General features: G+C 38.5%; 1 protein-coding gene across 1 annotated transcript in view; it reads right to left on the bottom strand.

Moving 5' to 3' along the window:
- The window catches only part of Mgat4d (MGAT4 family member D), a 42884-nt gene that overhangs the window by 20072 nt on the left and 10682 nt on the right, over positions 1 to 12130 (bottom strand). The window contains exons 2-4 of the mRNA XM_076864084.2: positions 7136 to 7294; positions 4080 to 4214; positions 1023 to 1156 (exon numbers count right to left, since the gene is read on the bottom strand). Coding sequence (XP_076720199.2) covers positions 1023 to 1156; positions 4080 to 4214; positions 7136 to 7294 — 428 coding nt within the window. The remainder of the gene's footprint in view (positions 1 to 1022; positions 1157 to 4079; positions 4215 to 7135; positions 7295 to 12130) is intronic.

Here is a 12130-nt window from a genome sequence, read left to right as displayed (position 1 = left end):
GATACACTTACTCTGTACCATGCACTAAATACAGGTACATTAAATATATTAGCTAATCTTGTCCCCCAACACACTCAACAAATAGATAGTATTATCTTGAGGCCCAAAGAAGTTAAGTAAGTTGTTCAGGTTCAGGAGACAGGCATTGGAACCTCAGCAATGCAGATCTAGATTCTACATCCTCAACTATCATGTGACCTTGCTGTATTTTTATTGGGTTAAATACCTGCCTGATTATCTCCTAAGGATAAGTTCCCAGAGTCTGGATTTCTGAGACAAAGGATATATACATTTTAATTATGAATCATGTCAAATTTCTCTCCAAAAAGTCTTATGGCATTAATATTTCCACAGTACTTTATGGTTTGACTCAAATTTTGAAAATGGCACAATGATTACTAAGCTGGCAGTAGAAGTCTTTATAGCCACTGGGGAGACCAAAATTCAAATCTGCTGTATTAGTCACCAGGCAAATTACTTAGTCTTTAAGCTCAGTTCACTATAAGGCTGAGACATGATAGCAATATCTACTTTACACTGATGTAATGCAGGCTGTAAGTCATGTCTAGAAAAATTGGCCACAATTCCTCAGTGTAGAAGGAGTCTTTGAATTAATGGTAGTTAATTGAAATTAATTTACTTAATATAAATTATTTTTGGATTCATATACTAACCTTTCATTGAATTACTGAAGCATCAATTTTAATATTCTATTTGTAAATATCATTTCTGTGTCTTACAGTATGTCTGGACCCCATATCAAATGCAATGAAAATCTAGTATCCTTATATCTCTCACATTAAGCCATTATGTTGTCTTTTTAGATTTACATATTTAATTCTTCTCAGTTGTGCCAAGCAAGGATTAAATATATTGGCTGCAATCCCCAAAAGGTGTCTACGTTTGTTTTTGGTTTTTGTTTTTTTGGTTTGTTTGTTTTAATTAAAGGAAGAAAGTGGCACCATGATTACAACTGAGAAAGGCAACTTGGAGACTTTGGGGCGAGAGTTTTTCGTACATACATCTGCAATAGAGACAATCACCACGGAGTCCTTCTCTTCTGAAGGTGTCATCCTAGTCATGATGGAGTTCAGAGTTTGCTTCAGGTAACTATGTGCTCCTCTGTTAACCGTGGAAATACCTAGAGCAAAGGTAACTACAGACAAAGGAATAGGAGGCTTAAACCACACAGCAAACATAATTTAGCATTCATTCTGTGCTCATTTCTATGCTTGGGTTAGTCTTTCAACTAAAGTGTTTGAAAACATATTACAAAACTAATTCAGACTATATTAATCTTATCACATTTTTTTCATTTTCTGTTGGAGGAAATTCTGTTGGAGACTCCATGATGTTCTTATGTTGGAGTATTCTGATACAGTGAGAATAAAACCAAACTCTTTCCATTCGTTAATAGCTTTCACCTAACTCACAATGGCTGATTTCTCTACTCTTCTTCCTAGTGACACACTGGAACCCCCCAAACAGGAAAACAGTGCGGTAAAATATTTTCATCTGTGAAAAAAAAATGTCTGACTGATTTCTGAATGGTTTGATGGAATGAATCCATGTCCTCAGTGCCTGCCATTTCCTATAATGAGTGCAGCAGTGGGGGACAGGCCATGTTGTCCTGGCTGCCCCCGTATCCTGCTGCATGAGGGCAGGCCACACATGCAGCCTCTCTACTTCCCTTTCCCACCTGGAAGGTGGAGGTAAGGCCCTCAGGAATGGCTAGGTGAGGCCCTCAGAAGATCCTCTTTATAGAAGGCAGAGATAAAACTGAAAAAAAAAAAATAGTGAAAACAATCATTTCCGGATTCTGGCAGATAACAAACTGAGAAATGTTTAGTTAAGAAAAACTAACTTGGGTAACAACAGGAGGAATCGTTATTTCACTGATTACTTTTTTTTATTTTTTTGTACCAGGGATTGAACTCAAGGGCACTTGGCCACTGAGCCACATCCCTATTCCTATTTTGTATTTTATTTAGAGACAGGGTCTCACTGAGTTGCTCAGCACCTCACTTTTGCTGCAGCTGGCTTTGAACTCTCAGTCCTCCTGCCTCAGCCTTATAGGCATGTGCTGCCTGCCCAGCTCCACTGATTATCTGGACATGTTTTCATGTTTGTTGGCCTTTAGATTCCTGTTCTGAGAAATCCCTGTTTAAGCCCTTACCCATTTCTCTACTGAGGTATCTGCATCTTAAAAATTGACGTATGGACGCTCTTTACATTCTGAATATGACCCTTTTGTCAGTTATGTGTGTTATAAATATCATCTAACACTCTGAAGTCCCTTTTCAATGTTTTGCCTCTTGATGGAGAGAAATTCTTCATTTTTATGTAGTACAATGTAGCAATGATTTTCTTTATAGTTCACACTTTGGGGCTATTATTTAGAAACTTTTGCTTATTTCAAGTCATGAAGACATTCTCCTGAGTTATCTTCTAGATGACTTATTGTTTGCCTTTCAGATTTGGAAATGTGATTCAGCTAGTGTTGATTTTCACGGATGCTGTGAGGCAGGAATGAAGCGGAGGGATCTACCATCTGTGTAATTTGGGAAAAGGCTTCCCAAGCCTTAGGGAGAAAAACAATTTTGTGTTTTTGTGTTATTTTGATTTGTTTTGTTTTGTTGTTGCTGGGGATCAAATCCAGGGCCTCACTCACGCTGGAAATCCCTCAGCCACTAAGCTATACCTCCCGTGCTCCTAGGTACATTTTTAAATGCTATATTCAAAATATTCCCAGATTGAAGTTAAAGAGTTTGATAAGTATGAACTCAAAAAGCTCTTCAATCTCTCTAAACTTCATCTTTCTCAGGGGTGAAAAGGAAGATGGCAATAATCACCTGGATGATTGCATTAGACAGTACAGATTCAGTGGCATAATGACAGAAAGCACAGAAGTTAGCGTGGGGGACACAGAAGGAATTCATCAGATGTTGACCAACACCACGTGGCATCCTAATCCTAACACAGAGGCTTGGATCACACGTCAGAGGCATGTGACACAGAGCCGGCCTGATCTCAAGGAGCTGTCTAGAGCAGGAGGGTTGGCAAATCTGTTCTGTGAAGAGTCACTCAACATATTAGACTCTTGGGACAAGCTGTGTCCCAAGACTCAGGTGTTACAGGCTTAATTCTCTGCCCCTGGTGGTCTTGGGAGGCAATACAACTTTTAAGAGGTAGAGCCTGGCAGGAGGCTTTGCAGTCACGGGGGTGTGCTCTTGAAGAGGATATTAGACTCCCATCCCTTGCTTTCTCCCTCTTTGATTCCTGGCTGCCATGAGGTGAGAAGTTTGTTCCACCATGTGTTCTTGTCCATGATGTGCTGCCTCATCACAGACCCTAACAGAATAGGACACAAGACTCTGGACTGCAAAACCTTCCTCTTTTTGATTATCTCAGGTGTTTTGTTACAGTAAATGAACACTAACACACTGTCTCTGTCACAAATACTATCATGCTAATCTCACAGACATAGAAAATAAGTAAATGAATGAAAATGGTTATGTTACTATGGACCTATATGTAAAATCACTCACTATATGTAAAGTCACTCACTCTCTGAAATGAATGAGATTTGTGAGATGTCAAGCATTTGGAGACTTGGCCTAATATTTCTGCTTCAACCTCCAGTAATTTTCCTTATTATGTATACCTGGTGAATTTGAACTCAGTCTTCAAGACTGAACTCAAACATCACCCCTTCGGTAAAGCTTTTTCTGACCCCAAGAAAGGTAGGGAAATAGGAAGATAACCAGCTAAGAAAAGCTTTTATCAAAACCAGGGAGAACAGATTTGTCAAGCACTTAGCAGACGTTTTATGTATATTTGATTCATATTGACTTACTTTCAAAGCTTCTGAATTAAGATTGAATTTAAATTCAAATCACTAAACATTTATGGAATTATTTGTCAGACAATATGCTGGTAGTTCAAGTTACTGTCAGATAGACTGGTGGCCTACAAATCAATTTGAGTATGACAGTAATGGATTATACTTTCAGACTTAAACATAAATCCCCAAACATCAAAATATTTGCATTTAATTTTTCAATTTCAAGTTTTCTTACCATCTCTTTTCCCTTTGCCAATGATTACATCAGGATAGACCCTGGCAACTTTCCTTAGATGTGGAAAAAAGAACTTCAAGGCTTCAAATCTATTAGATGCTGTTTCATTCTCACTCAGGGTAACCATTTTCTCATCTAAGAGAAGAAAAATAGTGCTTCTGAGTTAATAGCCACAGGGGTATTTCCCCCCATGATACATTTTTAAAAAGGGGATTAGTAAATTAATCCAGATTAATTTAGTATTCATAAGAAATATACTCTTAAATGAGAATTATCAAAATCAAAATACTATAATGTATAGCTCTAATATTAGTGACTAATATTTATTTTTAAAGCAATGTTTAATTTAAGCCTAGCACAATGAACTACACCAGAGGCCCATACAACGGTCATTTCCAAATCAAGGAAATAAAACTAAAACCTATTACAAACGATTTCCTCTGTTACTTTGATTCATATCATTTTGTCAAAGTTTGTATCTTTATAACTTTGTTTTATATAGTCCCTTAATGACCCAATTTGTACTATTCATTAGAATTTTCTTCTGTAATTCTGAGAAAAATATCTTGGAGACCTCACACAATCCAATTTTAACTGATATACATAATACAGAAAACAAAGCAGTATGGTATTATATAAAAATAGAAATGTAGACTAGTGGAACAGAGTACAGATTCATATATATGTAGGTGAGGTTTTGTTTGTTTTGGTTTGGTTTTTTGGTTTTTTTGTTGTTGTTGTTGTTTGTTTGTTTTTTGCACTGCTAAGGGTTGCCTGCCAGGCAAGTGCTCTACAACCGAGCTCTGTCCCCAGTCCTGGTTGATTGATTTTGGAATTCAAGTCACTAAACATTTATGTTTAGTGCCAGACAATATGCTGACTTCTGGTAATTCAAATTCAAAGTGCAAAAGCAATCAATGCAAAAAATACAGTTAACAAAAACATGCTAGAACACTTGGGCGTCCATGTGGGGAAAAAAAATCAAACTTTTGTCTGTACTTCATATCACTTCTAAAAATTATCTTTAAAAAAAGTTAAAAAAAATGGGCTGGAGGTGTGGCTCAGTGGTAGAGCACTTGCCTGGCATGTGTGAGGCCCTGGGTTCAATCCTCAAGACCACATATAAAAAAATGAATAAAATAAAAAAGATCCATTTACAACTAAAAAATATTTTATTTTATTTTATTTTTTACAATTTTTTTATTGGTAAAAAATATTTTGAAAAAAAGTAAAATACAAGGACTTTGTGGCTCAGGGGTAGATTGCTTGCCTATCATATGTGAGGCACTGGGTTCAATTCTCAGCACCACAAACAAACAAATAAATAAATAATTTTTAAAAGGTAAAAAAATATGAATGTAAAACATAAAAACTATGAAAATTTTAAAAACAAAATATTCATGACCCTGAGCTACATTAAGAGGTCTTAGATACAACACAGAACAAATAAATAACTAAACAAATAAAACAGTACACAATAGAAAAATTGATAGTCTTCATCAAAAATTAATATATTAGTCTTCATCAAATATTCGCCCTCTGAAGAACATAATAAAATGAAAAGACATGCCACAGACTGGAAGAAAATATTTCCAATTCACATATTCATCTGACATATATCCAGTTAATATACAGAATTCTCAAAGCTCAGTGAGAAAACAAACTAGTCAATTTAAAAGACGGGCAAAAGAATTTGAAAAGATATTTCTTCAAAGAAGATGAATAACCAAAAAAAAAAAAAAAACATGGAAAAATGTTCAACGTCATTAGCCACTGAGGAAATAGAACTTAAAACTGAGATCTTCTAACCCTAGCAGGGCTGTAATAAACTGGAGTGACTGAACTCTCATACGTTGCTGTAGAGAATTCAGCATGGCACATGCACTATGGAAAAATCTGGCAGTTTATTTTCTTTTTGGTTCCAGGGATTGAACCCAGAGGTGCTTAACCACTATGCCACATCCCCAGCACTTCTCATTTTTAATTTTGAGACAGGGTCTCACTAAGTTGCTTAGGTAGGCTTTGAACTTGTGATTCTCCTGCCTCAGCCTCCTGAGTCACTGGGATTAAGGCATGTGCCATTGTTCTGGCAAGTCTGGAAGTTTCTTACAAAGTAAAGCATGCACTTTCCATATGCTCTATCAGCCTTTTAGGTAATAATCCTAAAAAAATGAAAACTTATCTTCATAAAAAATGTATGTGAATCTACAGCAACAGTTATTTGTAATAGCTGAAAACTCAGAACACCCTCAATTGGTGAAAGGATAAACAATCTGTTTCCATTGTAAATACACACAATGGAATGCCTCCCAGAAGTTAAAAAAATAATAATGATTGGTCTCCAAACGATTGGATGCATGTGTGCTAAGATACCAGTCTCTAAAGCCTCCCCACTGCGTGAGTTCATTTGTATGGCATCTTGGGAAAGACAGTATAGGAACAGAGAACTGATTAGTAGTGCCAGGGGTTGAGAATGGGAGGAAGGCTTGACTATCCTGGGAAAGCACAGGGCAGGGATTTTTTTCTTGCAGAGATGGGAAGCCACTGAAGGTGTCGTCTACACTTTGGTTAAAGTCAATATAAATAGGAACAAGACTGAAGAGAATAGAGAAGAATCAGGAGTATGGGTGATTCAGGTGAGGCATGACGGAGCTGACTGGTGTAGTGGAGAGGGCGGGGGGAAATTCGGGCATTCTTGTGAGATGCGCAGGATGAGGAATCAAGAGAACTGTGTGCTTCCTGACTGGGAGTGTGCAAGAGGGAGCAGGTGGGCTCACAGGTGATGCCCAGGTCTACAGCTGCATCTATGGATCCAGGATGGCACAATTCAGAAACAGAAAATAGGAAGAGCATCATCAAGGTAGAGACGAGAGAGTGAATCAGTGATAATCTCTTACCTGATTTCTGTATGTCCCACAATAAAAGAATGGGTACCAGTTTGTTGCGTTTAATCAAGGCAAAATGCCCTAAAATCAGAAGGCTTTAAATCAAAATCTCCAAAAAACAAACCCTAAAACCAACAAACTACCACACACAAAAAGAAAAGCAACACAAACCTAAGCTTCTGGACTCATTGTCTCTCAGTGTAATTTCATACTTCATCTGATTCAAGGCTTTTATCAGCTCCTGACGGTTGTTTTCAGTTTTGTTTTTTAAATGCAGCATAGTTTCCCTAAACTCCAAAACGTGGTTTCTACAACTAATTAATTGATTGTCTGCAAAGAAAGCATATATGCATATATTTATACATGTGGTAATTGTATCATAAAAATTTACTGTAATAGCAAAACATATCATGGAAAATATATGAATCTATATTTATCTATAATATATACACACAGAGAATGATATGTGTGTATTATATGTATACATATGTGAATTTATACAGCATAACACATGAGTAGATATGTACATATAGAGAAGACAGAAATGGAAGAATAAAATGTTAGTAATAGGTGGAAATGAGATTCTCGAAGATTTTTTGCCTTATTTCTTTGTACTTTTCCTATGTTTTCCAAATTGTGCAGGAATTAGATTTGCATATTTAGAAGTGAGAATCCATTGACTCATAAAAAGTACTTTTAAGAATTTATCTGAAGAAATGACCAGGACCATGTGCACAGAGTTAGCCAGAGGACATTCAACATTGGCAGGCACAGGAGCCCTCTAGGAGCATACAGAGTCCTGGAAACGAAGGAGGGAAGTCAAGTTGATGAGGGAGATCAACGGTTGAATGCATTGAATGGACAACGGTGACTTGATGACTTTTGTGATATGATGTAGGTGAAAGCCGATTTGGAGTAGATTCAGGAGATAACAGAAGACTAGAGACAGGAAGTTTGGACAGCTCTTTCTAGGAGCTTTGCTATATGGGAAAATGGAAAAATGAGGCAGATACTAGAATGGGGTGGGGTCAAGAGAGTTTTTTTTTTTTTAAGATGGAGGAAAATAACAGTCTTGGACACTAATGGATGTGATCCTAGAAACAGGGAGAATTTTACAAGACATGGGAAAGTAGACAAGAGGGGATGGAACCTAGGGGCTGGCTTTTGCCAGACTCAAGGACAGCTGTAATTGTCACAACAGGACAGAGCCTGTTGAAATGGGCACTTCACCTGGAAAGTGGGCTTTCCCTTGGTGATGGAGCGTTTGGAAGCTCTCTTCTTATTGCCTTTATTTCTCAGTGAAATAAGAACCACAGTCACAGGCTGAGAAGAGTGAAGGTAGTGAGGAGACACTGGAGGCTTAAAGAGAAAGAAGTACTAAATAATCTACAAAAGGAGGAGGTTGGATGGGACAGGGTTGTGTAATACAATATTCAAGAAGCATTAACTTGAAGTTAGTATCATGGATTTGAAGTGAAGTCATTTAATGCTTGTTTTACTCCAATTATATGAAGTCATCGGGGTAGCTGTTCAGTGTTAAAGAAGAAATAGATTCATGAGAGTGTGATTTATCCAAATGAGTGTAACTGAGAGAAGCGAGGGATTCTCTCTTGAGGGTATATGCCAGGAAACTATGATAATTGTCCATGGAATTTTTTTAAAAGTGAGAACCAAATAGTAGTGAGGGGCATGAAAAGGTAGAATAATCACAAGATTGTACCTTGGTGTGACAAAGTGTCACTGGCTTTAGGATACTAAAGAGGGTGACCTGGAAATTTAGAGGTGGTGGTCAGATATTGAGATGTTTGAAATGGACATTATGGAAGCAGCCATTGCTAACGGCACGGTTAAAATTCTTAAGGAACGATCGAGAAAGAGAGACCCATGACTCTGAGTCACACAGGAGAGAAGGTATCACCTGAGTAAATACTGAGGCAGTTGGGGAAGAGTGGTGGGAGGAAGTTCTGGAAGCAGCAGTGGGAAGGAAAGAGGGCATTTTCCCAACTTGGAGTACAAGTGGTTTGACAGAGAAAACAGCCACCACTTGAGACAGGCCACAGGGGAAGTTGGGTCCCCAGGGAAGGTCCAAGAACAAGATGGCACAGGGAACTTCAGAGAAGAGGATTCGATACAGGCAACTGTAGCACTTGACTGTGAATTCCAGAAAGCACAAGGATTTTGGAGCAATAGGAAGACTTCAGGCATAGAAACAGAAAGCTGGGGAGGGGCTAAATACACAGCATGTAGGGATTAGAGAGCAGAAAAGTAGAGACTGGGAGAAAGTGGTTAATGAAATCAGCCACAGAAGGCTTGAGGAAAATAAAGTGATGAGTGTTGGAAACAAAGAGGGAAGTGTGTCTTCAGGGACACAAAGAACTCTGCAGGTTATTCTCCTCATCGGTGCAGACTGGGGTGAGGGTCGGAGCTCTAAAGTCCCTGGGATGCCATTCTGCCCCTAGATGATAGGCTGGAAGAGAGAGATCTGACTCCACATGCAGCTCCCAATGGAATTAGATAGAGTCTGGAAAATGAAGTAAGTTTCAGCTGGTTCAATGCTGCCCCCAATAATCACTGCTCTGAAGGGAAAAGGGAGACTGCTGTTGTAAACTGGGTAGACAATTTGTGGGGTTTGCCCTGGTGCGGAGATAAAAGGTAGCCCAAAGAAGTTAGGGCTACACGCAAAGGGTGAATAGCATGTGTAGTGTGTGTGTGTGTGTGTGTGTGTGTGTGTGAGTGTGTGTGTGTGTTAGAGTAGATGCTGGAGGAAAGCAGAGTTGAGGCAGAGAGGGTCTTCCAGAGGAATCGCACTAGAACAACGAGGTTTCCAACTTCTTTAATAAGCCAGCCACATCACCATCCTGAATGATTCACTGTGGCCTTACAGGGCTGAGGGTAGCATGGAAAAACCACAAGGCTAGATGGACAAGCAACTAGAACGGAAAACTACTATGATCCAGTAATTTTGTGCACAGAGAAGTTATTAATCATATGTAAAAACAACAATGAAAAACCCTCTCATAAATGTAAAGGTAACTTACCTCTACCATTCTTTAACAAAATGTACTAAAAAAAATGTTTTCCAAGTAACTGGAGATAAAAAATATTAAATGAGAAAATTGTGGTCTAAAAGGATTAGAGGCACATTTAAATTCATCAGATATATATAGTGACTTAAATATAAATAATTTTTATAAAATGTTTACAAGACAAAATAAAAGCAACAGAATTTTAAAAATAAGATCATACATAATGAAAATAAAAAAATATATATTTAAAACTTTTCCTTTATAATTGTAGATTAAAGTAGCAAACATCAGAAAATAGAAGAAAAAGAAGTAGAAATAAAAGTCCTAAATTATTAGATTGAAACAGGAAGACCTCAAAAACTTTATTTGTATTGTTATTATCCTGATCATTAATAGTTACAGAGATTAGGAAGTGGTAATTATTGGCAATTCTCCCTGGGAGCTGTTCGCTGGTTCCTGGCCTCCACTGGAAATGAGGCTGAGATGGGGCGAGACAAAGCAGAGGCTCCCAGGAAAAACATGGGCATAGAGATCCTATGGAAGGTCTTAAGGATCTCAGAAAAGGGTCCCATGGAGCAAAAGAGACGGCAGTAGTGTTGACTCATTCTCACACGGCCTCCTCTCTTCTCCCTTCTGTTTCCTGCACTCCTTTTCAGGCGGTTTCCGCAGTTAAGACGGGATTTGGGAAATACTCCGGCCTACTCAAGCCTCTAGGAAACATTCGCAGTCACCCTCTAAGGTTGTCTTTCCATTCCACAGCAGTGGGCTTCTCACTGGGTACATGGCCACCCACCTGAAGAGCGTCCATCTCAGAGTCTCTTGCCTATGATTTGGCCATGTGTCTAGGTGGCATCTGATGCGCTGTGGGTGGAACTGGTTTGCACCATCTAGAGCCAGGACAGAGAAGGGGTGTGTCTTTCTCTTCCTCTTCCTCATGTCAATATGGGGGATCTCTCTTGGATCCTGAAGACGAATACAGTGCCCAAGGTGGACAGGACCCAGAGCCTCCCAGTGAAGCTAGAGAAGAGAATCTGCACCCTGACCAGCTATTGCATTCAAGGCATCACCGTCCTGTGTGCGTGTTGACTTCAACACACCTAGACTTGCCTTAGAATCTATTAAAAGGACCTAGGATACAGCCTAGAGAAAATGAGGCAGTGGAGGGGGAGTGTGGAGAACAGCTTCTAACCTTGGTTGCTTTCTTAAAATATTTCAACATATCATTAGAGAAGCAATAGAGCGGTCAAAAAGTTTTTTAAGGCACACAAAAGGAAAAAATAATGGTGATCTCATTTCTCCAAGATAACCACTGAAAATGTTTTAATGTTTTGTTTTATATCACCCTGGAATTTTACCTACTTTTGTTTCTCACTTTACCATATACATGTTAGATACAATGATATAGGGAAATAGTGCATTAAGGTAGATTATATGGCTGATTTACATGGAAAAAGTATGATCTATGATGAAAATGAAATAACAATTTTAAAAATTTACTTTTAATTGAACAAAATTGACTATACTCATGGTATACAACATGTTGTTCTGAAATAGGCATACACTGTGGGATGACTAAATGGGGCTACTTAGTATATGCATGACCTCCCATCCTTTTTTGTGGGTATGGTAAGATTCAAAATCTACTCTCATCAATTTTCAAGTATATAAAATATTGTTATTAACTATAATCATCAGATCGTACAAAGGAACAATTCTTTCTTAGATAGTCAATACATCAAAACTTAAAGAAAACCTGTGAGAGACACAAGAATATTAAAAAATGCTACTTCAACTGGTAGAGAAAGCACAGAAATTAGTTAATGATTTGCGGTGGAATAAAACACTTGTGTCAGGTGGGTGGCGGTGACTTAGGAACAAAGCAGCCCGCAGGATGGGAGAAAGGAACATCAATCAGGCACCAGAGGAAATGCTTGTCAATCCGCGGAATCTTCTGATTAACACCTGTCAATCAGCAGAACCCCTGGCCAATCCTGGAATTTAGCCAGCTCCCCTGACCAACTCCAGCCGGACAAGGGACCCTAAAAATCCCCTTTCCTGTCCCAAGCCCTTCCCTTTCTGCCATGAGCCCCATAAAATCCCAGTCCAGCCAAGCTCCCACGCGATTTCTCCTCAGACCCTT

This window comes from Callospermophilus lateralis, chromosome 8, assembly GCF_048772815.1.
Source record: "Callospermophilus lateralis isolate mCalLat2 chromosome 8, mCalLat2.hap1, whole genome shotgun sequence".
NCBI classification, from domain to species: domain Eukaryota; kingdom Metazoa; phylum Chordata; class Mammalia; order Rodentia; family Sciuridae; genus Callospermophilus; species Callospermophilus lateralis.
The sequence above is the reverse complement of the archived record's forward strand: the minus strand, read 5'-3'. Positions and strand labels throughout refer to the sequence as shown.